Source organism: Sciurus vulgaris (assembly GCF_902686455.1).
Source record: "Sciurus vulgaris genome assembly, chromosome: 11".
Classification (NCBI taxonomy): Eukaryota; Metazoa; Chordata; class Mammalia; order Rodentia; family Sciuridae; genus Sciurus; species Sciurus vulgaris.
The window spans coordinates 54,601,780-54,625,531 of record NC_136472.1 but is presented as its reverse complement, the minus strand read 5'-3'; the positions used below and the strand labels follow the sequence as shown (position 1 = coordinate 54,625,531).

At 40.8% G+C, this 23,752-nt stretch overlaps 2 protein-coding genes across 5 annotated transcripts in view; both read right to left on the bottom strand.

Annotated features, from left to right (window-relative positions):
• Positions 1-13,640, bottom strand: part of LOC306639840 (uncharacterized protein) — a 52,556-nt gene extending 38,916 nt beyond the window's left edge. The window contains exons 1-4 of the mRNA XM_079103543.1: positions 13,464-13,640; positions 12,972-13,066; positions 8,171-8,309; positions 7,626-7,786 (exon numbers count right to left, since the gene is read on the bottom strand). Of these exons, the coding sequence (XP_078959669.1) occupies positions 7,626-7,786; positions 8,171-8,309; positions 12,972-13,062 (391 nt within the window). The 5' untranslated portion in view covers positions 13,063-13,066; positions 13,464-13,640. The remainder of the gene's footprint in view (positions 1-7,625; positions 7,787-8,170; positions 8,310-12,971; positions 13,067-13,463) is intronic.
• A 7,096-nt stretch (positions 13,641-20,736) lies between these two features.
• The window catches only part of LOC306638652 (serum amyloid A-5 protein-like), a 33,570-nt gene continuing 30,554 nt past the window's right edge, over positions 20,737-23,752 (bottom strand). Inside the window, exons 1-4 of one of the 4 annotated variants that reach the window (XM_079101888.1) lie at positions 23,203-23,277; positions 22,714-22,805; positions 21,451-21,589; positions 20,737-21,015 (exon numbers count right to left, since the gene is read on the bottom strand). In XM_079101888.1, the coding sequence (XP_078958014.1) occupies positions 20,877-21,015; positions 21,451-21,589; positions 22,714-22,801 (366 nt within the window). In that variant the 5' untranslated portion in view covers positions 22,802-22,805; positions 23,203-23,277 and the 3' untranslated portion in view covers positions 20,737-20,876. Of the gene's footprint in view, positions 21,016-21,450; positions 21,590-22,713; positions 22,806-23,182; positions 23,278-23,752 lie in introns of those variants that run through there. The other 3 variants (XM_079101889.1, XM_079101890.1, XM_079101887.1) reach the window with 3 other exon arrangements.

The following is a 23,752-nucleotide window of genomic DNA, read 5'->3' as shown; positions in this document are numbered from 1 at the left end:
TGCCAATGGAGTTTGAAGGAAAGGGTGGTACAGGAGAGTGCCAGGAGAGAAGATGGGTGACTTCTGATTCATCTCTGCTACCTCAGTGGGAAAAGACCCTCAGTCATTCAGGTGGGCCTATTAGAAGAACCACTGAGGTTAGAATAAAAGCAGTGACGGAGCCACATGAGGCAACACCTCACCCAGAGAGGAGCAGGCCATCGCCAGGACCAGTCACAGATACTGCTGTCCACTGCAGTTCCGCCTCTCTAGGGAGGTCCTCCATTTCTGAAAGGGCTGATGTGAAGGTAAACTTCACCTCAGGAGGAATCTTGCCCACCATGTCTGGGGAAACACTCAAGTCAGCAGGGACTATCAGTGATAGTAAGGAGCACATCAATCAGGATGAGGCCAGGATGGTCATCTCCTGCCCACAGCTCTCCCCTCTCCCAACTCTGAGGCCAGAAGGCCTGGTGAAAAGAACCTCAGAATGGACTATCCCCACCCTTCTCCAAGGTGCTGGAACAGGAGCAATAGTGACTGAACTCGCTGAGACCTCACCCTTCAAGTGTCCCAAATGCAATGTGTCCAACAATGGGGACTGCTTTAAGCACACATGGTTCTGGAGCTTGAAACAGAACTGCAGTACAGTGACTTTTAATAATAAAAAATGACCCAATTGTTAAAGATAGAAAGGAGAGTATAACATCACAGTTGAAACAAAGTGGAGGAAAATAAGAGCACTTGAAGTTAAAAGCTCTTTAAATGGAGACTCTTCTCCAGATGGTTTACATTTGGGTCATGTATTTCATTTGTAGAACTTGTTTTCATTTGTTTATTTCTTTTGTTTCTTTTAGATACACGACTGACTATATTTTGACATATTATACATGCATGGAGTATACTTATTCTAATTAGGATCCCATTCTTATGGTTGTACATGACGTGCAATTTCACTGCTTGTGTATTCATACGCGAACAGGAAACTGATGTCCAAGTCATTCTACTGTCTTTCTCACTCCCATCCTCCGTCCTTCCTTTCATCCCCCTTTGTCTAATCCAGTGAACTTCTGTTCTTCCCCCTCCCCTTGTTGCTTGTTAGCATCTGCATATCAGAGAGAACATTTGACCTTCGGTTATTTCGGGATTGGCCTATTTCAATTAGCATGATAGTCTCCAGTTCTAGCCAATTACCAGCAAAAGTCATAGTCATTCCTTTTTATGGCTGATTAATATTCCATTGTGTATATACACCACATTTTATTTATCCATTCATCTGTTGAAGGGCACCTAGCTTTGTTCCAAAGCTTAGCTATTGTGAATTGAGCTACTATACACATCGATGTGGCTGTATCACTGTGGTATGCTGATTTTAAGTCCTTTGGGTATAAATCAAGGAGTGGGATAGCTGGGTCAAATGGTGGTTTCATTCCAAGTTTTCTGAGGAACCTCCACACTGCTTTCCAGAGTTGCACCAGTGTGCAGTCCCCCCAGCAATGTATGAGTGTGCCTTTTTACCACATGCTTGTCAACATTTATTGTTACTTATATTCTTGATAATTGCCATTCTGACTGGAGTGAGATGAAATCTCAAATCTCAGGATAGTTTTAATTTGCCTTTCTTTAATTGCTAGAGATGTTGAGCATTTTTTCATGAATTTGTTGACGATTTGTATTTTTTCTTCTGTGAAGTGTCTGTTCAGTTCCTTTGCCTATTTATTGATTGGGGTTTTTTGGGGGGAGAGGAGGAGTTAAGTTTTGTGAGTTCTTTATATATCCTGGAGATTAATGCTCTATCTGAGGTGCAGGTGGCAAAGTTTTTCTCCCATTCTGTATGCTCTCTTGATTGTTCTTGATTGTTTCCTTTGCTGCGAAAAAGCTTTCCATTGATTGATTCTTGATTTTACTTCTTGCACTTTAGGAGTCTTGTTGAGGAAGTCAGTTCCTAAGTTGACATGATGGAGGGTTAGGCCTACTTTTTCTTCTTTTAGGCGCAGGATCTCTGGCTAAGGCCCAGGTCCTTGATCAACTTTGAGTTGAGTTTTGTGCAGGGTGAGAGACAGTGTTTTAATTTCATTTTGCTGCATATGGATTTCTAGTTTTCCGAGCACCATTTGTTGGAGAGGCTATCTTTTCTTCAATATATGTTTATGGCACCTTTGTCTAGTATGAGATAACTATATTTATGTCATCTGTTTATAATAATAGGTAGCCTTAGTTTGCATTCTCCATCTGGCTTTACCTGTAACCTTTTTTGTGCCTTCCCGCCTTGCCCTTCCATTTCCCCTGAAGCATCTAGAAGTTTCATCAGTAACGGACTTTGAGTTCAGAGAGAACAACCTTCACACAGGTAGTGTTCCACAAGAAACAGATGTTATTGGCCTAAGCCCCCGGTTACAGAATCAGTCCTCCACAGCTGTAGGAGCGCTGCCTGTTGCTCCTCAAGAGCCACCCTCTGCCTTTCTTCACTTTGCCTTCTGTCCTAGGTGGTTGAACTATACAGACCTTTGCCTCTGACTTCTGGCTTAGGCTAGCCAAAAGGGAGCTACAGCAGGAGCTGAGCAGAGGGAGATTTTATGATTTATTTCCACAACTCCTTCAAGATATAGTCACCACAACCCGTGCCCCTCACCTAAAGGTCACAAACTCCTGCCGGGCACCTGTCTGCCTGTCATTCTTTTTCCTCCTGACTCCCTGTTTCTCTTTCTCCATCCCTGATTTCAGTAATAACTACCTCCCCTAGGCCTTAGGTCTAGGGAGAAAATGCCCCCACTTCCTCAGATGCATAGGTAATTTCTAGACCAAGGCATGACCTTCTCTTGTGGTTGCTCTGTACTCTGCCGGTACCTTGTGGTCCCTTTTCAAATTCTCCTCATGATCCCCTGTTTGAATGTGTCCTCTCTTTCCTGCCAGGGTCCTGATTGATACAGCAGCTGCCATGGTTTCAATATGTCCCCTAAATTTCTTGTGTTAAAAACTTAATTCCCAAATTTATATGTTAACTGTATTTGGAGACAGGGTCCTTAGGAGATATTTACAATTAGAAGAGGTCATGAGGATGGGATTCGCAAGATAGCATTATAAGGAGAGGAGGAGCAACCTGAGCTAGCACACCTGCCTGTCTTACCATGGTGTTCTTGGCCATGTTTTGATATGATGAGAAAACCCTAACCAGGGGCTGGCACCCTGCCCTTTGACACCCCAGCCTACAAACTAACATCATGAGATCATCAACAAAGGGAGAAGTGGGTCAAAACAACCCTTACCTAGGTACAAACTAAAGAATAGGTACTGACATCCACACAATCTCCGTTCACATGGTACATTGTTTAGGAGCAGTAGGAATCAAAAGAGAACAATTTTTCTTCTCAAAAGATTTGTCATTTTGTATTGCTAAACATGTCACACTAAGTAACTGATGATGGGTACAGAGGCAGGGTGTTCCCATGGGAGAAGCTAAGTAATTGTTGATGGGTACAGGGCCGGGGTGTTCCCATAAGAGAAGCATATTTCCTACATAACATGGAGTCTCAGAACAAAATGGAATCTGTCTGGCCTATAACAGTCTCATGGAACCAGATCAGTCAGCCCATCACATGCAGCAAACCTAGAATGGCAGTCTCTGGGAGGAAGCCAAAGCATCGATCCTTCCCCAAATAAATTCTTTCCCAGGGACATTACAAGGGGACCCTGAAGGGAAAGAGACAAGCCCTGAATGCTGACCCCAGACCCTCATTCATCTCCAGGTAAAAATATTGCCCAACAAAAACAAATTTCAAATTCTCACAAACCTGTTTCCTGAGTGCCAAACTGACACACTCTGTCAATAAGGTCACCTCTCAGTGTAACCTATGTAAGCACAGACTCCCACTTTGGCCAGGCTCATTTTCCACTAGGAAAGTGGGTTCACCAGAGGCATGACTCTACTGCTGAATAAAGGCTGTGCTGATCTGTGAAGTTTGCACCCAGTTCAGTCATTTTGTGCGAACAGCCACAGCCTACAAGAAATTTTTCCTATGGATTAAGTAAACACTATGATGCTATTTTAGTCAGCTATTTTGCTGCTGTGACTAAATGATCTGATGAGCACCATTGTAGAGGAGGAAAGGTTTATTTGAGAGCTCATGGTTTCAAAGGTCTTAGTCCATAGAAGGCCGGCTCCAATCCTCGGGGCTCAAGGTGAGGCAGAACATCAAGGGGGAAGAGTGTGGCAGAGGGAAGCAGCTTGTATCATCAGGAAGCAGAGAGAAAGTCTTCACTCTCCAGATACAAAATATAGACCCCAAATTCATTCCCCAATTCCAATCTCCTCCAGTCACATCCTACCACTTCAATTAATCCCATCAGGGATAATTCACTGATTGGATTAAGACTCTTACGACCCAATTATTTCTCCTCTGAACCTTCCTGCATTGTCTCACATGTGAGCTTTTGGGGAACACCTCACATCCAAACCATAACAGATGATTTTCAAGCATGTACTCTTTGAGGCTAAAAGTCATGTTCCTAGGAGATTCTTTTAAAAGTTTGTGATTAATGACTTAAAGTTTATTATTCCCTCTCAGTAAATACAATGAGAGAGAACCTTTATAGGTTTAAATTTAAATATCATACTTAGTCACTTCTTTTTTTTAATTTTAATTTTTGCAGACTGCATTTTGATTCATTGTACACAAATGGGGTACAACTTTTCATTTCTATGGTTGTACACAATGTAGATTCACACCATTCATGTAATCATACATATACATAGGGTAATACTGTCTGTCTCAGTCTACTATCTTTCCTTCCCCCACCACCTCACACCCCATTTCCCTTTATACAACCTGAATTTCCTCCATTCTTCTCTCCCCACAAGCCCCATTATGCATCATCATTCACTTATCAGAGAAAACATTTGGCCTTTGGGTTTTTTGGGATTGGCTTATTTCACTTAGCATGATATTCTCCAGCTCCATCCATTTACCAGCAAATACCATAATTTTATTCTTCTTTATGACTGAGTAATATTCCCTTGTGTATATATACCACAGTTTCTGTATCCATTCATCAATTGAAGGGCATCGAGGTTGGTTCCACAATCTAGCTATTGTGAATTGAGCAGCTATTGATGTGGCTCTTAGTTACTTCTAAGACACACATTTATTGATTACAAATTTTTCAAATTCAGATATATCTAAAATCTCCTGTAACAAGTCAGCATTCATAAGCACTTCATTGCTTTAGGAATACTTACTTTATTTTCTTTATGCTTTTCTTTCTGTATATACACAAGTGATATAAGACAAAAGTCTATGTCTAAGTAAGTCTAAAACATTTTCATTAAGTATAAAATAAATCTCTGGGTGGTAAGAAAGCATTATGTCTCAGTGTAAATGGTGGCATGTTTTTCTTGGCAGTGTCATAAATAATCATGCATCCTTAAGTCTATGGTATCTTAGAGAAATGCAGTGTGTCTCACAATATGTTGGGTGCTAATGTGCCCTGTGATAGTCAGTACAGAATTTTGGAAGTTCAAAATATTTATTCCTTTCCCATCAGATACCATTATGACTGATGGCTTATTTATACATAGGATTCATAATTCTTGTTTCTATGAAACAGTGTGCAAAGCATTGCCAGATAAAATAAAATATTGTCTGTGATAGAGTACAATTATATCATTTTGGCTGGTATTTTAGTATAGATTTGGGTATAGATTTGCATAATCATATTGAAGTGACTCATTACCACATTCCACAGGCCAAACACTGCTATAAAACATCCATACTTTCTACAATTCCTAAAACCTCCTCCTATATCTGTTAACTTCTAAAGAATACTTTTTTATTCACTCATTTAATCACATATTTATTGAGCACCTACTCTATGCCAGGATCTAGAATAGGTACTGTGGATACAAAGATAACATGTGATCAAATAGCCAAGATTTTTGCCCTTTGTTTTCTTACATACTTGCCTTACAGATGATGAGTAAGTGGGCAAATATAGTGAAAGGTGCTGAGCCCTAAGGAGTTGCAATGAGCAACAATAGCAGATACAACTGGATTCCCTCAGGTCTACTGTCATCTTAAATGCTCTGTCTTCACCTTCCTTCTTTGCTCAGAGCAAGAGATGTTTCTACCTGTATTAGTCAGGATTCTCTAGAGGAACAGAATCCACAGAAAGTATGATTATCAAAAGGGGATTTATTAGATTGGCTTACAGGTCTAGAAGCTGGATAGTCCACAATGGCCATCCTCAGCTGGAGAGCTGGAAGAACCAGTAGATGTGCAGTCCAAGAGGTGGAAGCCCCAAAACAAGAGGGATCAACAGTGCTATCCTAGTCCGAGACTAAGGCTTCTGGAAACTTCCTGCAAAATCACTGGCAGAGTTTGCTTTGGAAGAGTGAAAAAACGGGAATCCAATATCCTCAGATGATAGAAGGGTCTCAATTTCAGTTCAGTATCCCACATTCCAAACATTCCTAGACACAGCCTCACTGACACAACAAGAAGCCTCTTGATCATCAGCATCTATTAATCCAATCAAGTCAACAATTCAAATTAACTATTACACTACTCATTTGGGGATTAACCCATCACCTATGGGCTTGATCTACCTCCTTTGGCTTCCATTTGACTTTGGTGCAGCAGTTATTCCGTCCTTTCTTATCTTTAGAATCTTCCTCTATATTAATGCTTTACTGTTCCTTGAAACTAGACTGACCTACTTTGAAAAGAAAACCTTGGCTTTACTAGTAAATTAACTGGAATTTTCTGCCTTAAAAAAGATGTACAAACTTTACAACGGCCTTTCATATTTAGTTATGTTGTATCTATCTATATATCTCCCTTCCCCTCTAGAACAGGAAGTTGTATTTTATCCAAACCAAAAGACAGTGAGACTAAAGATAAGAAAAACTAATGTGAGAGATATTCATTAGGTAAAACGAGCAGAGACTAGTTAAAAATTTAGTTGGGGTAGGCACTGATACTGTTAAGAGATAAGATGGAGTCCAAGATGATGATTTCTAAGACAGGGCTCCTGGGATTACGCTTCCCAAAGCAATGTACCTCCTTAATATGGAAGGAGGTCATGAGGGACAAGATCTGGAGCCAGATAGTGGACGGGATACAGCTGATTGGGCAAGGTAGAGTCTGTATTTAGAGAGGCCTGGGAACAGCAATGGAATGTCCATAGAGGCCTGGGTGTAACCACAAATAGGAAGAAGGAAAGAGGTCTAACCTGTGTTAGAGAGTGTTGGGAGGCTGTCTGTAGCTGTGCCAGCTGTGGAGTCATGAGGACCCAGCATGATGGTCAGTGCTTTGCCAGCTCAGACTTACTTGGTATGAGAAGCTGGGGCCACTAAGAATGAGTGAGGCTTTGGTGGGGTCATGTGAGGGGCCTGCATTGTCACAGGCCAGTCGGGGGTCCTTGCAACCCCACAGTTGCACATCCTTTATGGCACAAGATGGCCATTCTTCTCAGAAAGTCAATTTCAGAATTTCCAGTTTCCATCAACAAATTCACTTTGACAAACATTTATTGGGCAACTCTGGATGCCCTGTGCCAGTTCCTGGGACATGAAGTCCAGTTACTTTGCATCCGGGAGAGGAGTGTGGCTCCCAGCCTAGTTTCCTGACAACAGCAGGAGCAGCGAGCTCAGAACTTCTCGGGCAGGCCGGGAGGTCTGAAGCGATTGGGATCTTTGCCACTTCGGCCCCATTCTTCAGCCTTCTTATTGGCCTGAATGTTTTCCAATGCATGGGTGCCGCCTCCAAAATAATACTGATTTAGGAGCTCCTGAAAATACTTCCCAGCAGTGCTGAAATCCGAAAAAGGGGAAAAGAGAAAATTAATCCAACAACTGAGACAGCTCTGTCTCCTAACTCTCTCCTTCCCTGCTGCTCAAGGAATGAGGAACCTAGAGAAGTCAGTCCTCAAGCACAGAAAAACTAAAACCTCAACACTCTTGGGCAAAGGCCAAGTCAGCTGGTTCTTTCTGTACCCTGCCACAGTGCACTTTTGAGACACCTTCCCCAGTTTTCACTCTTCCTATAGGGGTGAGAGGAGACACACATGTACAGCCCTGCTCTGGCTCTGCAGGCCACCAGGCCCTGGGAGCCTAGTCTGAGGGAGGAGGGGTCTCTGTAGAAGGAGTTAGAGGCAGATCAGCTCCGCCTGCCGCTCAGTGTCATCTCCACTTTACCTGATCACTTTAGCAGCCCAGATGCCCCCAGGTCCCCTTTGAGCAGCATCATAGTTTCCCCGAGCATGGAAATATCTGTCTGAATTTTGGTAATTGGCTTCTTTCATGTCCCAATAGGCTCTCCACAAGTCCCCAGCCCCTGGAAAGGAAAGAAAATGATAAAAATGAACCTGGAGATGTATTGGAGAAGTGGAGGAATGAAAAATTTCTACTGATTTCCAGATTTTGACTCTTGACAAAGTCATCTTTTGAAATTATACATCAAAATGAATATATGAACCCTAAGAATGGTACTTCTCAGTGAATTAAATTGGATTGGATTGATTGGCAGTTCTGGTGTCCTGGGCTATGTCTTACGTGGATCTGTGTATGCTGTATACAAAGAAGAGGTAGGACTGTCTTGTAAGGGACATACATACATAAATAAATAAATAAATAAATAAATAAATAAATAAATAAATAAATAAATAAATGGAGAGTTATACTACATCTGTAGGATCCAGGGACTGTATTGGGGATGCAGTAAGAAGGGGGTTGTCTATATACGATAGCCTGAAGAAAAAAGCTGCACAAAGGCAATTCTGATTTGAATAAATTTGGCTGACATGGGCATAAATTGCACAGAAAAGCAGTTGAAATGGGCATTAAGTAAGTGAGGAGGTGGAATTGCTTGAGAGAGCTCCAGACAGTGTGGGAAATGAGACTTACCTGAAGAACATAAATGTAAATGTTCAACTCTCTGCCCAGCCAACTACACCCCACCTTAACTCACTTTTCAACTGGGAAAATCATACCTACCTCCCTGGGAGATTAAAAGACAACTTGATTGAATTTTATTGCAGAATTTTGAGCAAGAAAGTCAGATACATCCCATTTATTGATTCTTGCTTTAATTTCTTGTACTGGGAGTCTTGTTAAGGAAGTCTGATCCTAAGCCAACATGATGAAGATTTGGGTCTACTTTTTCTTCTATTTAGAGCAGGGTCTCTGGTCTAATTCCTAGGTCCTTGATCCATTTTGAGTTGAGTTTTGTGCAGGGTGAGAGATAGGGGTTTAATTTCATTTTACTACATATGGATTTCCAGTTTTCCATTTGTTAAAGAGGCTATATTTTCTCCATTGTATTTTTTGGCTCCCTTGTCTGGCATGAGGTAACAGTATTTACGTGGGTTTGTCTCTGTGTCTTCTACTCTGTACCGTTGTTCTACCTGTCAATTTTAGTGCCATACCATGACATTTGTTTTTATGATTGCTGTGTAGTATAGTTTGAGGTCTGGTATTGTGAAAAGGATGGATTCAAACTAAAAAGCTTTTTTCTCAGCAAAGGATACAATCAATAATGTGAAAAGAGAGCCTACAGAGTGGGAGAAAATCTTTTCCACATGCACTTCACATAGAGCACTAATCTCCAAAATTTATAAAGCACTTACAAAACTTTACACCAAAAACACAAAGAACCCAATCAATAAATGGGCCAAGAAACTGGAAAGACACTTTACAGAAGAAGATATACAGGTGATTAACAAATATATGAAAAAGTGTTCAACATTTCTAATAATTAGAGAAATGCAAATTTAAACAATGCTAAGATTTCATCTTACTCCAATTAGAATGGCTATTATCAAGAACACAAACAATAATAGATGTTGGTGTGGATGTGGGGAAAAAGGCACACTTTTACATTGCTGGTGGAATTGCAGATTGATTCAACCACTCTGGAAAGCAGTGTGGAGATTCCTCAGAAAACTTGGAATGTACCCACCTTTTGACTTAGTTATCACACAACCTCAGTTTATACCCAAAGGACTTAAAATTAGCATACTACAGTAACACAGCCACATCAATATTTATAGCAGCTCAATTCACAATATTTAGATTGTGGAAGCAACCTAGATGCCCTTCAACAGATGAATGGATAAAGAAACCGTGGTGTATATACATAATGGAATATTATTCAGCCATAAAGAAGAATAATATTATGGCATTTGCAGATAAATGGATGGAATTGGAGAATATCATGCTAATTGAAATAAGCCAATCCCAAAAAACCAAAGGCCAAATGTTTTCCCTGATAAATGGATGATGATACATAATGTGGGTGGGGTGGTGGGGGGTAAGAGAAGAATGGAGGAACTTTAGTTTACATATTGGGAAATGAGGGGGATATGGGGGTAGGGTATGAAAGATGGTGGAATGAGACAGACAGCATTACCCTATGTATGTGTATGATTACATGAATGGTATGAATCAACATCGTGCAACATCGTGCATAACTGTGGAAACAAAAGGTTGTACCCCACTTGTGTACAATGAATCAAAATGTGGTCTGTAAAAATAAAAAAAAAAACATTTTTAAAAAGTCAGATACAAAAGATACATTTTGCATGATTTCTTATATTCAAATATCAAAAGCAGGCAAGATTAATCTTTAATAATAGAAATAAGAATAGGAACTACTTTTGGGAAGGTTTATTAAGTGGAAGAGGACATAAGAGACCCTGGTAGGGTGCTTAGCATGTTCCACATCTTGATCTAATGGCAGCAACATGGGTGTTTATATATGTAAAAGTTTGTCAAACTGTACAGTTTATTCTATGTAAGTTGTATCTCATTTTTAGAGTTTTTTGAAAAAAGAATAGTGGGAAGAGTAGCTGCTCAAAACAGGTCTATGGCCAGAAGAATTTCAGGAAGTGTCTATCTGTCCCTGAGTCATTCAGTCAATAAACGTTTTTTAATTCCTGCTATGGCTATGTCTAAAGTAAGTCATCTTCTTTAAACCAACTCACTTGGACAAAAGAAAAGTGCAGAAGTGTAGTTTTATTTTTTCTTTATGTACTTTCTCACTATTTGCATGTATTAGTTATTTTATGCCTATAATTCAGTCAATTAGTTTATCCCTGACATGGTATAGTGACTCCTTCCTCAGATGTCTACTTAGTATTCACTCATGTTGTTCAGATTGCTTAGCAAGTATCTTCTTCAAGCATCTGACACGACAGCAAATCTTAGACTGTCTTTCTCATTTGTATTAACCTGAGGAATTAATTTAAAATATTATTCCTAGTCCATTTCACCTCTAAGATTCTGACTAGCTATAAGAAGGGGCTCAGGAATGTACTTTTTTTTAACTGTATAATTTCATTTATTTGAAATTCCAAAAAAGGCAAAACTAATTATGATGAAAAAAAATCATCACAGTGCCCAGTAGTAGGGTATGCTTAGCATGCACAATGCCCACTCCCCACCAAGAAAAAAAAAAAAAAAAAACTTGGCAAGGCAGTTGGAAGTTGGCAGGTGGAAAGGCAGCTTGGGAGGGGGAGTTTGTCTCAAATCTTCTCAGTAGTCCCAGCAATGTATTTTAAATAAATGATGACTAATAAGTCTGGTATTGACTTTACTGGTTACAAATTATATTTATATGATATGTTTACATAGTATATATTTTCTAGGAACTAGCAACTTCCATATTAATGCAAATGACTAGACTATGGTCTAAAGTTTTTCATTTATATTTGAAATATGTTTATATGTATGTATGTGTTTACCAACTTAGCACTGCTGCACTAAGTGCCTGAGATGTACTATCTCAAATAGGCCTAAGGGGAGAAGCTTATATCTTTAGCTCTGACTTGTCAGCACTCTCTCTGGTTTACCCATTTATTTATTTTGTATTTGGTTCTTTTTAGTTACATATAACATTAGAATTCATTTTGGCATAATTATGAAAGCATGGAATATAATTTGTTCTAATTCAGTCCCCAGCACTTCCCCTTTCTCTTCCTTCCTCCTTCTCCAGAGGAACTACTTTTAAAACAAACACACCTAGGAGATATAAATGCTGGAGGATCACACAACAAAGTCTGAAGTATACTGACCTAAGGAAGAAGATATTCTTCATTATATGTAGAAAAACTTATCAATTACAAACAAAATTCTTTTTAAAAGCTGTTATTTAAAGACTATCATTTAAAAAATAGCCCATGAGGCCTTGGGAGGTAGCAAAATGTAGGGCACTTGCCTAGTATGCATTGGGGACCTGGGTTCAATCTCCAGCACCATAATCAACAACAAAAACACATGAAGTTCAAAATTCAGAAGAATTGAAATTTGTAAATGTTCACTTGAGAATCTATAAAAATTTAGTTGCAAAATTAATTTTAACACTTGATGTTCAAAATATTGCAAAATCTAACAACATGTTTTTTTTTTTTTTTTTCCATTTTAACAACTGGCCAACAAACCTTTCCCATCAGGGAAGACAGGTGTCAGTTTCCTTGCCCTATCTCAGCTCAGAGTGGCTAATCAGAGAGCTTTCTCTTTTTATTGCACAGCTAGAAGTTAGAACTTAATTTGCATAAGCTGTGTCATGGCCATATACCTGGGACAGGGTGGATTTCTCTGTGCCAGTGCTGCTGTTCTCCTGTCTCCTAGGCACACTCGGAGTATGGCATAACGTTTATTCAGCTCATCCACCCCCAGGGGCATATGAATTCACAACTATATTCTAGGACTTGGAAATTTGCCATCTGTGAATTACCACAGTGGAAGCTCACCCCTGGAAGTCTGGATTCCTCTGCACAAAACACCAGCAGCACAGGCTGGGCCCAAATTACTTTTGACACCATGGGAGGGTTATGGGTGAGACCAGTGTGGAAGCAGAAACAAGTTATAGAAAACTGCACTCCTGCTCTGACCCATCTGGAGTTTCTCTCAGGAACACCCACATCTTGCAGTTATGTGACCTCTGCTCAGATGAGTCCTGGGGACCTCTGGATGTACTCCACATCCTCCGGGTTCTTACCTTGGATGGCCTCCTTGAAGAATGAATACCAGCCTTCACTGCTGACTCCCAGGACCAAGGAGCAGAAAACCATCCCTGTGCACAGCCTCATTGTGCTGAAGGGAAAGAAGAGCAGTGGAATCCCATCTAGTTTTTGTGGTTTTCAATTTCAAATACAGCCTAGTTCTGCATTTCCATTTGTTTGTCTTAGAATCATTACTGTATAAAAAATTGAAATGGGTCTGGGGAAGAAGCACAAACCCTTCGTTCTCAGTCAGATCACTAGGGGGAAAAAAAGACGGATCCAAAGTGTTACGGTTTACAGCCTTTTTGCACCCAATAAAACAGGCTAAAATCAGTCAACAAGCATTTCTTGAATGCCTACTGTGCTCAGCATTGACCCCGTGAAGAAACAGAACACACAACTTCTTCCCAATTAGAATGTACCAACTACATGAGAAATGGATCTCAAAAGTAAAACAAGACAAATTCCTGCCTGGAAAAGAGCATCACCTGTGACGTTTTCTCCAGCTAGAATTCCAGAGGAAGCAGGGCTGCTAGTACTTTCTTGTTCTGAAGCAGCCGCTGGTGTCTCTCCTGACTTCAGCATTAATGGGAAGAGAGGTCTTAAATCCAGCAACCTGCCTTGACAAAAACCCTCTTGCTCAATTCTTCTCGGTAAATAAAAAATCAGCATATTAGGTAACAGTTTATCCATAGTAGTTTTTCCAAATTGGGTTATCCAAGGTTTTAGTTTTCTGGCAGTGTTTCCTAATTGCCATTTCTCTCTCTTTTTGTAGTTTTCTGTTATCACAGAAAATAGTTGTATTTGCAGAATCAAGTGTGGGAAAACCGGGGTCTCTCTCTACTTTTCTCCTTTGTGGCTCTCCATTCTCACCCCCCACAACTGCACATAGATATTATGCTCTAGGAAGTGATCAATATTGTTTGCAAAAGAAATATTTACTTATCTCTTGTGGCTTTTTTCTAAGGCAAGTAAGGACAGAGGAGAAGCAAAATTTGTCTCTACAAGCCATGGGATGAAGTAATGATTCTAGAAGAACAGAGGAAGGGAGGGAATACAGTAGGAAGATCAAGGGTGAGGGGCTTCTAGGCATTAGACTCCAGATAGATGATAGGTAGATAGATACTTTGTTATCACACTAACATATGTCACTTTTATTTTTAAAATTCAATATATCTTGGAAGTCCTTCCATATCAGCTTTTTGCTTTTTTTCTTTGTTTGTTTGTTTTTGCGTCTGTGTGTGTGTGTGTGTGTGTGTGTGTGTGTGTGTGTATGTGTGTGTGTGTAACAGCAACACATGATTCCATTGTTTGGATAGACCACAACTTAAATAACATAATATGTGACTGTTACCAATATTTTGTTATTTTTTTTTTCAGAACATTTTTATTTATTTATTTTTATTGTAAACAAATGGGATACATGTTGTTTCTCTGTTTGTACATGGCGTAAAGGCATACCATTTGTGTAATCATAAATTTACATAGGGTAATGTTGTTTGATTCATTCTGTTATTTTTTCCCTTCCCCCCACCCCTCCCACCCCTCTTTTCCCTCTATACAGTCCTTCCTTCCTCCATTCTTGCCCCACTCCCTAACCCTAACTCTAACCCTAACACTAACCCCTCCCACCCCCCATTAGGTGTCATCATCCACTTATTAGCCATATCATTCGTCCTTTGGTTTTTTGAGATTGGCTTATCTCACTTAGCATGACATTCTCCAATTTCATCCATTTGCCTGCAAATGCCATAATTTTATCATTCTTTATGGCTGAGTAATATTCCATTGTATATATATACCACAGTTTCTTTATCCACTCATCAATTGAAGGGCATCTAGGTTGGTTCCACAGTCTGGCTATTGTGAATTGAGCAGCCATGAACATTGATGTGGCTGTATCTCTGTAGAATGCTGATTTTAAGTCCTTTGGGTATAGGCCAAGGAGTGGGATAGCTGGGTCAAATGGAGGGTCCATTCCAAGTTTTCTAAGGAATCTCCACACTGCTTTCCAGAGTGGCTGCACTAATTTGCAGCCCCACCAGCAATGTATGAGTGTACCTTTCTCCCCACATCCTCGCCAACACCTATTGTTGCTCGTATTCTTGATAATCACCATTCTAATTGGGGTGAGATGGAATCTTAGGGTGGTTTTGATTTACATTTCTCTTATTACTAGAGATGTTGAACATTTTTCCATATGTTTGTTGATTGCTTGTAGATCTTCTTCTGTGAAGTGTCTATTCATTTCCTTAGCCCGTTTGTCGACTGGATTACTTGAATTCTTGGAGTAAAGATTTTTGAGTTCTTTATAGATTCTGGAGATTAGTGCTCTATCTGAAGTATGATTGGCAAAGATATTCTCCCACTCTGTAGGCTCTTTCTTCACATTGCTGATAGTTTCCTTTGCTGAGAGAAAGCTTTTTAGTTTGAATCTATCCCAGTGGTTGATTCTAGCTTTTATTTCTTGTGCTATGGGAGTCCTGTTAAGGAAGTCTGATCCTAGACCAACAAGGTGAAGATTTGGACCTACTTTTTCTTCTATAATCTGCAGGGTCTCTGGTCTGATTCCGAGGTCCTTAATCCATTTTGAGTTTAGTTTCGTGCATGGTGAGAGATATGGGTTTAGTTTCATTCTGTTGCATATGGATTTCCAATTCTCCCAGCACCATTTGTTGAAGAGGCTATCTTTTCTCCATTGCATATTTTTGGCCCCTTTGTCTAGTATGAGAAAATTGTATTTATTTGGGTTTGTGTCCGTGTCCTCTATTCTGTACCATTGATCTACCTTTCTATTTTGGTACGAATACCATGCCGTTTTTGTTACTATTGCTTTGTAGTAGAGTTGAAGATCTGGTATTGCGATACCCCCTGCTTCACTCTTTCTGCTAAGGATTGCTTTAGCTATTCCGGGTTTCTTATTCTTCCAGATGAATTTCATAATTGCTTGCTCTATTTCTGTAAGGTACATCATTGGGATTTTAATTGGAATTGCATTGAATCTGTATAGCACTTTTGGTAGTATGGCCATTTTGACAATATTAATTCTTCCTATCCAAGAACATGGGATATCTTTCCATCTTCTAAGGTATTCTTTAATTTCTTTCTTTAGTGTTCTGTAGTTCTCATTGTACAGGTCTTTCACCTCTTTTGTGAGATTGATTCCCAAGTATTTTAGTTTTTTTCGAGGCTATTGTGAATGGGGTAGTTTTCCTAATTTCTCTTTCTAAAGATTCATCACTTATGTATAAAAATGCGTTGGATTTATGGGCATTGATCTTGTAACCTGCTACTTTACTGAATTCACTTATGAGTTCTAAGAGTTTTCTGGTGGAATTTCCAGGTTCCTCTAAATATATAATCATGTCATCAGTGAACAGGGATAGTTTGAGTTCTTCTTTTCCAATTCGTATCCCTTTAATTTCTTTGGTTTGTCTAATTGCTCTGGCCAGAGTCTCAAGAACGATGTTGAATAAAAGTGGTGAAAGAGGGCATCCCTGCCTTGTTCCAGTTTTTAGGGGGAATGCTTTCAGTTTTTCACCATTTAGAATGATATTAGCCGTGGGCTTAGCATAAATGGCCTTTACAATGTTAAGGAATGTTCCCACTATCCCTATTTTTTCTAGTGTTTTGAGCATGAAGGGGTGCTGTATTTTATCAAATGCTTTTTCTGCATCTATTGAAATAATCATGTGATTCTTGACTTTAAGTCTATTAATATGGTGAATTACATTTATTGATTTCCTGATGTTGAACCAACCTTGCATCCCTGGGATGAATCTATGGTTTCTTTATTCAATTTTTGTTTGGAAGATCTGTCCAGTTTGGAAGATCTGTCCAGAATATTTTGTTATTGAAAACAATCAGGTTTATGCTTCATTTATTGTTTGTACATCTCTGACATATGTACAAATATATCTCTAGTATGAATTCCTAAATAAATGACCTGGTGAAAAGATGAGACTTTATAAATTTTTTATGTATGTCACAGATTACCTTCCAAGAGGTCTCTATCAATCTGCACTCTCACCAGAAATGAGTGTGTCTAGTCCCACACTCTCTCTCACACAGTGCACTATCAAACCTTTTGGTGTTTGAAATTTTGGTGAATAGAACTCAGTGTCATTTAAGTGTGCATTTCTCTTATTGTGAGTTTGGTTTCACATCTTCCCATATGTTTAAAAGGCATCTGTATTTTCTAGGAATTTTAAATTGACATCTTCTTTTAAAAATAGTCATTTTCTTATTGATTTGTGGGGGTTTTATTTCTCATTTTGCAAGAATTTTTCACATACAGAGAATAATTAACATTTTTTCTTTGATATGAGTTACAAATATTCTTTCCAGCCTGTTATTTGTATTTTGTCTGTGGTGACTCACAGAATGCCAAAGTAATTCTTTATGTTCTTTATTGATATTTTCTTTAGTGCCTTCTAAATTTTGTGGTATAGTTTGCCTTTCCCCACTTCAAGTTCCACGGTTGCTTCACATAATATTATTGCTAATAATATTTTTATTTTTTTGTAAATATTGAGTACATTTGGAACTTGTCCTAACATAACCTATTTAGTATGCTTTCAACTTTATAATATTAAGAGGATCACCTCATTGTCCCAATTCCATTCATTGAATAACCCATTGTTTATTTACTATGTTAACATGCAATCTTTGTTATGTACTAAATTATCATTCATGTCTAACTTGGAGTTTTCTCTATACATGGTGTCAGTACTACACTGTCGTACTTATTCAGAACTTTATGCAATGTTTTCATTGCCTTCATTACTCTTCTTTTTTAGAAGTAGTTGAGGTTCATTTTCTGTTATTTCCTTTGTTAGTTTCACCTTGAAGTCCTTGTTGAGTGTTTTTACATATTTGTTGCCCACCCACCTGTCTCAACTATCTCCTTGTCTGAATCAGTGTTTCAGTTGATGTCTGGGCTGTCCAGGAGTCCATGGCATCCCCTGCCATTCTCTCTACACCTGTTCCCCTTGGTCCTCAGGCTACTCTTCCTCTGCAACCATGTTAACAAGATCAGTAATGACTCCACCTTGCTTAGTCAAAGGTCACCTTCTCAACCTCTCAGGTGATCCTGGACACTGATTCTGGAGCTCCACATTCTTCAGTCCTCCTTCCCCAACAGCTGTTGCTTTTCAGTCAATTTCACTGAATCTGACTTCTCTCAGGACCTCTCACAAATGGATACTGAAAAGGTGGATACTGAGCACAAGCTCCAAAAGGCCATGGTCTTGGTGGTGGTTGTTTACATTGAATCCCCATCATGTGAAACAATATTGAGGTCACAGTAGGTCCTTATTAAATAATTGCTGACTGGACACATAGATGAACTTTTCTAAAAGTTTTAATTATTTCCTAATTCAATGACAAGCTTAAAAATGACAGTTTAATTTGGCTGTATCATGAGGCTCAAGAGGTAAGATGGAAAAGATTGAATATTTTTTTGGTCTGGGTTCTCCAGAAACTCCTCCATAGTATTCTCTTTCTCTCTCTCTCCACCTTTCTTCCTTTCTCCCTCTTTCATTACAAGGAATTATGATAAGCAGGCTAACTGCATTATGCATCTAGACATTCTCACAGACCTGCCACCTGTAGTTTAGAGAGCTAGGAAAGCTCATGGGTCATGTACACTGAATCTAAAGGTTTGAGAGTCAAAGGAACCAATGAAGTAAAACCCCACCTGAGGGCAGAAGATAGAATGTCTTAGCTCAAGTAATTAGTGCAAAAAACTGAGGAGAGCAAGTTCTACCTTTCTATGTCTTTACTTCTGTTTAGGACCTCAACAGATTAGTTGCGATCCAACCAATGGGGAGAGAGATCTACTTTACTGAGTCCACCCATTCAATTAATCTCATTCAGAAACACTAATGGACACATCTGAAATGATATTCAATTTAGTCATCCTGTGGCCCACACAAGTATAAACTGTTTCAGAGAGCAAGTAAGTGTCTGAACTTTTCAAAAAGAGAACTGAAAGCATGTTTGTTTGGTTGGTTGGTTGGTTGGTTCTGGGAATTGAACCCAGGGGCATTTTACCACTGAGCTGCATCTTCAGTCTTTTTTATTTTTCATTTTGAGAAAGGGTTTCACTAAGTTATTGTGGGTCTTGCTAAAGTATGAGGCTAACCTCAAACTTGACATCTTCCTGCCTCAACCTCCTGAGTCACTGGGATTACAGGCATTTGCCACCAGATCCTACTGGCAACTTTATTTTTACTTGAGTAAAATTAAGTCATTCATAGAGGCTGGGGATGTGATTCAGGGATAGAGTACTTGCCTAGCATGCACAAGCCCTAAGTTTGAGCCTTAGCACCACAAAGAAGGAAACAACCAAACAAAGTCACTAATAAAAAGTGTGCAGGAATAAAAAAAAATGAATTAGTACATAATGAAATAAGATCAACTTGGCATTTTTCACATCATAGCTCTTAGAAATTTCTGAAAACAAAAACAAGTGCTTTGATATATTCAAACATAAGGATTAGATGTGACAATATAACTCATAATTTCTTGAGTAACCAAGGACTTTCTTCTTTGGATTAAACTCTGATGTACATGTTTTCAGATTACAGATTCTAAGAAGTAAAAGATTTTGAGGTAGAGATTTAGAGAGAGACCAAATTTTTTTTTTTTTTTTTTTTTTTGTGGTGCTGGGGATTGAACCCAGGGCCTTGTGCTTGCAAGGCAAGCACTCTACCAACTGAGCTACCTCCCCAGCCTGAGATAGACCAAATCTTAATGGAAACGCCCATGAGCCATTGAGGTACAGAAAGCAGAGTTGTGAATCGTGAGCAACCTGCCCTTGACCTGCCTCCTTGTAAAATGAAGGAAATACACAAGTGCAGGGAAAACTGGTGCAAATAATGCAGCTCAACCCTGGCTCCACCTCCAGTCTGGCCCCCAACTACAGCTGCTCTATAAATATTGGACCCCCCAAATCAAGAAAGGGCTTCTCACTCCTGAAAACCCACATTCTCCTGTGAATGTGCACCTGCTTCCTAAATAAACCTCTGTCTATGCCTGTGTCTCTGTCTCATGCTGAAATGTTATTCCCTCATGTATGCCAAGAACCCTGCTGATCCTGAGTTGAATTCCCTCTTGGTCCAGGAACTCCTCAGACCCTTCTCTGAAAACATCTCTTCTGCCATGATAATTTCATTCTTAGACTGCTAAATGACTTTCTGCACTCAAGTTTCATTCCAGTGTATTAATTTTAGTAATAATTTGCTAATTAGAAAGTTTTACATATCTACAAAAGCTTGAAAAGCTTACCCTATTTAGATGTAAAATTCATTCCTTCCCATATTCCTGCCCCAGCCCTCTCAAATCTACAACTTCAGTAGATTCAGTAATTGGCTTTGTAGATGTTGCTGAAAAATGAACACAAAACCAAGGTGGCAGTTTCTTGGGCAGGATTCCAGAACCAGTCAACCCACGGTCATGTCCCCTGTCTCATAAGTCAGACCCACTGAGGACTAAGACCACGGGGACAGAGAAGGTGACAGGTACAATTGTCAGGAATGAGGTGGCCAGGACATGGAAAGACCTGGAATTAGCAACAGTGTAACCACAGGGACCTGGACAAGTGAGAGAGTTTGGTTCTGGGAAGAATCAGTGCCAGGGTCTGTCCTGTGTGACTGCTGAGATCACATCCCCTGTACCCTGAGGTTCAAGCTGGATACCCTTGGTGTTTATTGTTCACTCCTTTGTACAAATATGCCAACCTCAGTGTGAAAAATAACACCCAGCTGCTACAATTTCCATCTCTTATGTATTTATTGAACACCCACTGTGGGCCCTTGACCAGTTTCTGTGCATACAGAACTCAGTGACTCCATATCTTGGCCTTTAGCCAGTGTCCTGAGACAGAATGCAGAGGAAGCTCAGTACTTATCAGGCAGCCCCTTAGGTCGGTATTTATTGGGATCTTCTCCCCTCCTGCCTGATCTATTGGCTTCCTGGTCAGCCTCAGAGTCTTCATGTCCACGGCCAAAGAGTTGCTGAAGACCCTCTCTCGCATCACTGAAATCAAGGAAGGCAGCAAGGAGGTGAGTCAGCAGGCTGATGAGCCTCATCTACCCTGCCAGTTCTCTCCCATCAGGGGATGCTCTGAGAGGAGCCCAGGAAGATCTAGGAAGAGGGCCTGAGATACCACCCTTGACTGGCACAGCCCCACTCAGCCTGGCTGTTTACCCTGGAACTGGATGAATAGCACCAGGGAGGGAGGCTTAGGGACCACTCTCTGGCCCTCCTTTTGTCTATTTAGGAGTTGGTCCACATATCATCAGCCATCTCTTGCTCTGTCAGTGACCCAGGCCCTGCACTGGGCATGGGTAGAATGGGCAGGAGGAAGACTCAAGCCTGACAGAAAGCTGTTGCAGGGCTCATTCCCTCCTGACCCCCAATGCAGCCAAGCTCTGCTCACCCAGGCCTGGCATCCCCAGGAACCTGCCCTACCTGATCACTTCAGCAGCCCAGGCACCCCCAGGTCCCCTTTGGGCTGCCTCATAGTTCCCCTTAGCATGGAAGTATTTGTCGGCACCTATGTAATTGGCTTCTTTCATGTCAGAGTAGGCTCTCCACATGTCCCAACTTCCTGAATTGGGAAAGAAAAGACAAAATGGAATCCAATAAACACAAAGATTGTGACATCACCTTTAGGAGGCATCAAGGAATAAAAATATTCAAGATTTCATTCTTTTTGCCCTCTTAGATCCCACAGGTTGAGTGGAAGAGTCTCTAATCCCAGCTGGCTTCTGCCAGTATCTCTAGTGAGAGGCCTTAGGGGCCACACCTGTTTGTCTTTGCTGGTCCACTGTGCTGGGCTGAAGTACACCTTACTGGGAGCTGTGATGTCTAAAAGACAGAAGGGAGATGTCAGTTTAGAACTGGATTCCTTGGCTTCAGCACTGTTGAACATTTAGGCCAGGTGGTTCTCTCTTGTTCAGGGCTGCCCTGAGCAATGGAGGATATTGACCAGCACCCCAGATCTGCCACTACCTGTTGGCAGCAAATTCCCCCAGGGGGACAACCAAACACTTTTCCACACATTGGAAATGTCCCCTGAACCAGCGCACTGTCCCAGGTCCAGAACCAGCATTCCACAATGAAGGTACATGTGATTAGCAATTGCAGTGAGTGAGGAGGTGACCAGGAAGGCAGAGGCTGAGTGGGTTGCAGACAGGGAGCCCTCCTGGTCTGACTCCTCAGGAAAATGTCTTCTGAACACTGAGTGCACTGCATGGTGACATAAGTGCCTCTGGTCTGGCTCCATAACCTCCACTGAGGCTGTGGCCGTTTGAGGAAACCTAGAGCAATGGTTCTCAGCCGGGTTTGCCTTCGCTGATCCCCTGGGAGACACTGAAAGTCTGATGCCTGGGCCACAACCCTGCCCAATTCCTCAGACAGTATGAGGAAGAAGAAGGTCCAGCCATGTGCAGTGTTTAAAACCCCACGTGGTTTCATGAGGACGTGTCATTGTTAACAATGGAACATAAGAAGTGGTGAGTAGACAGACACATCAACTTGGCAAGACTGGCTTCATGTACAGCTGATTGGAAACCTCTGCTCTGCCACCTGCTTTTTCAGTTCCTTTAAAGAAATGCTCCTCAGTAAATCTTATGCATCCTGCCACACAGGGTAGCACATCTGGAGACAGTGGCTCCAGTCCTTCAGAGTGCTCCAAGTGAACCCTAGAGGCCATCTCTCCACCAGCCTTACCTTGAGCAGCTTCTTTAATGAATGAAAAGAATCCACCACTGACTCCCAGGACCAAAGAGCAAAAAACCAGGCCTGTGAGAAGCTTCATGGTGCTGAAATGAAAGAAGAGGCATAAGGAGACATGGATGAGACTGGCACCTGTCCCTTTCACATTTATAGTCCTTAGCCTGGTTGTTCATTTCTACTGGTTCTCATTATACTCCCAGCAGTTCCCCTAGGAAACCTCATAGTAGGAACTCACTGAGAGCCACAAGCCCTCAATGTGACCCCATCACCCCTGAAGCAAGGTGTCACCAATGTAGGATTCGGAGATGGGACCAGATTGCCACTCTCCAGGAGGTTATAATGCATTCTCCATATGTCCCCTAAAACCAGCACAGACAACATGAGAAAAATATATACAGGATCATTACTTTTAAAGGAAATCCCATTCTTGATGGGAAAGAGAAAACAGATTTTAAAAACTCACTGCTTACAGTAGTCAATCACCTGATGTCTGGTTGAGCAGATCTGCTGGTCCGTGAGTGGGACCAGGGAGAGAAGGCTGGTATTTATCCTGAGCCTTCCCCACTGGGGTCATGGACAGAGAAAAAGAGCCAGACTTGGTTCCTGGAAAGTTCCTCCAGGTCATTTCCTGAAAAAATCTGCAATAGGAATCTTACTGGAATCCAGGAGTTCTTCATCCACAGGTCATTTTCCCCAGTTGTGCAATTGGAAGACACAATACACCTTTGCTCTGCATTTGGCAGCTCTGTCTCAGTCAGCTATTTCGCTGCTGCCCCAAAAAGGATCTGACCAGCACAATTATAAAGGAGAAAAGTATTTGAGGGCTCAATGTTTCAGAAGACTTAGTCTGTAGTAGGTCGGCTCCATTCATTGGGCTCAAGACAAGGCAGAACATCATGGCGGAAGAGTGTGACAGAGGGAAACAGCTCACACATGGTGATCAGGAAGCAGAAAGAGACTCCACTCTCCAGAGACAAAATATATACCCCATAGCCACACCCAGTTCCCACCTCCTCCAGCCATACCCTACCAC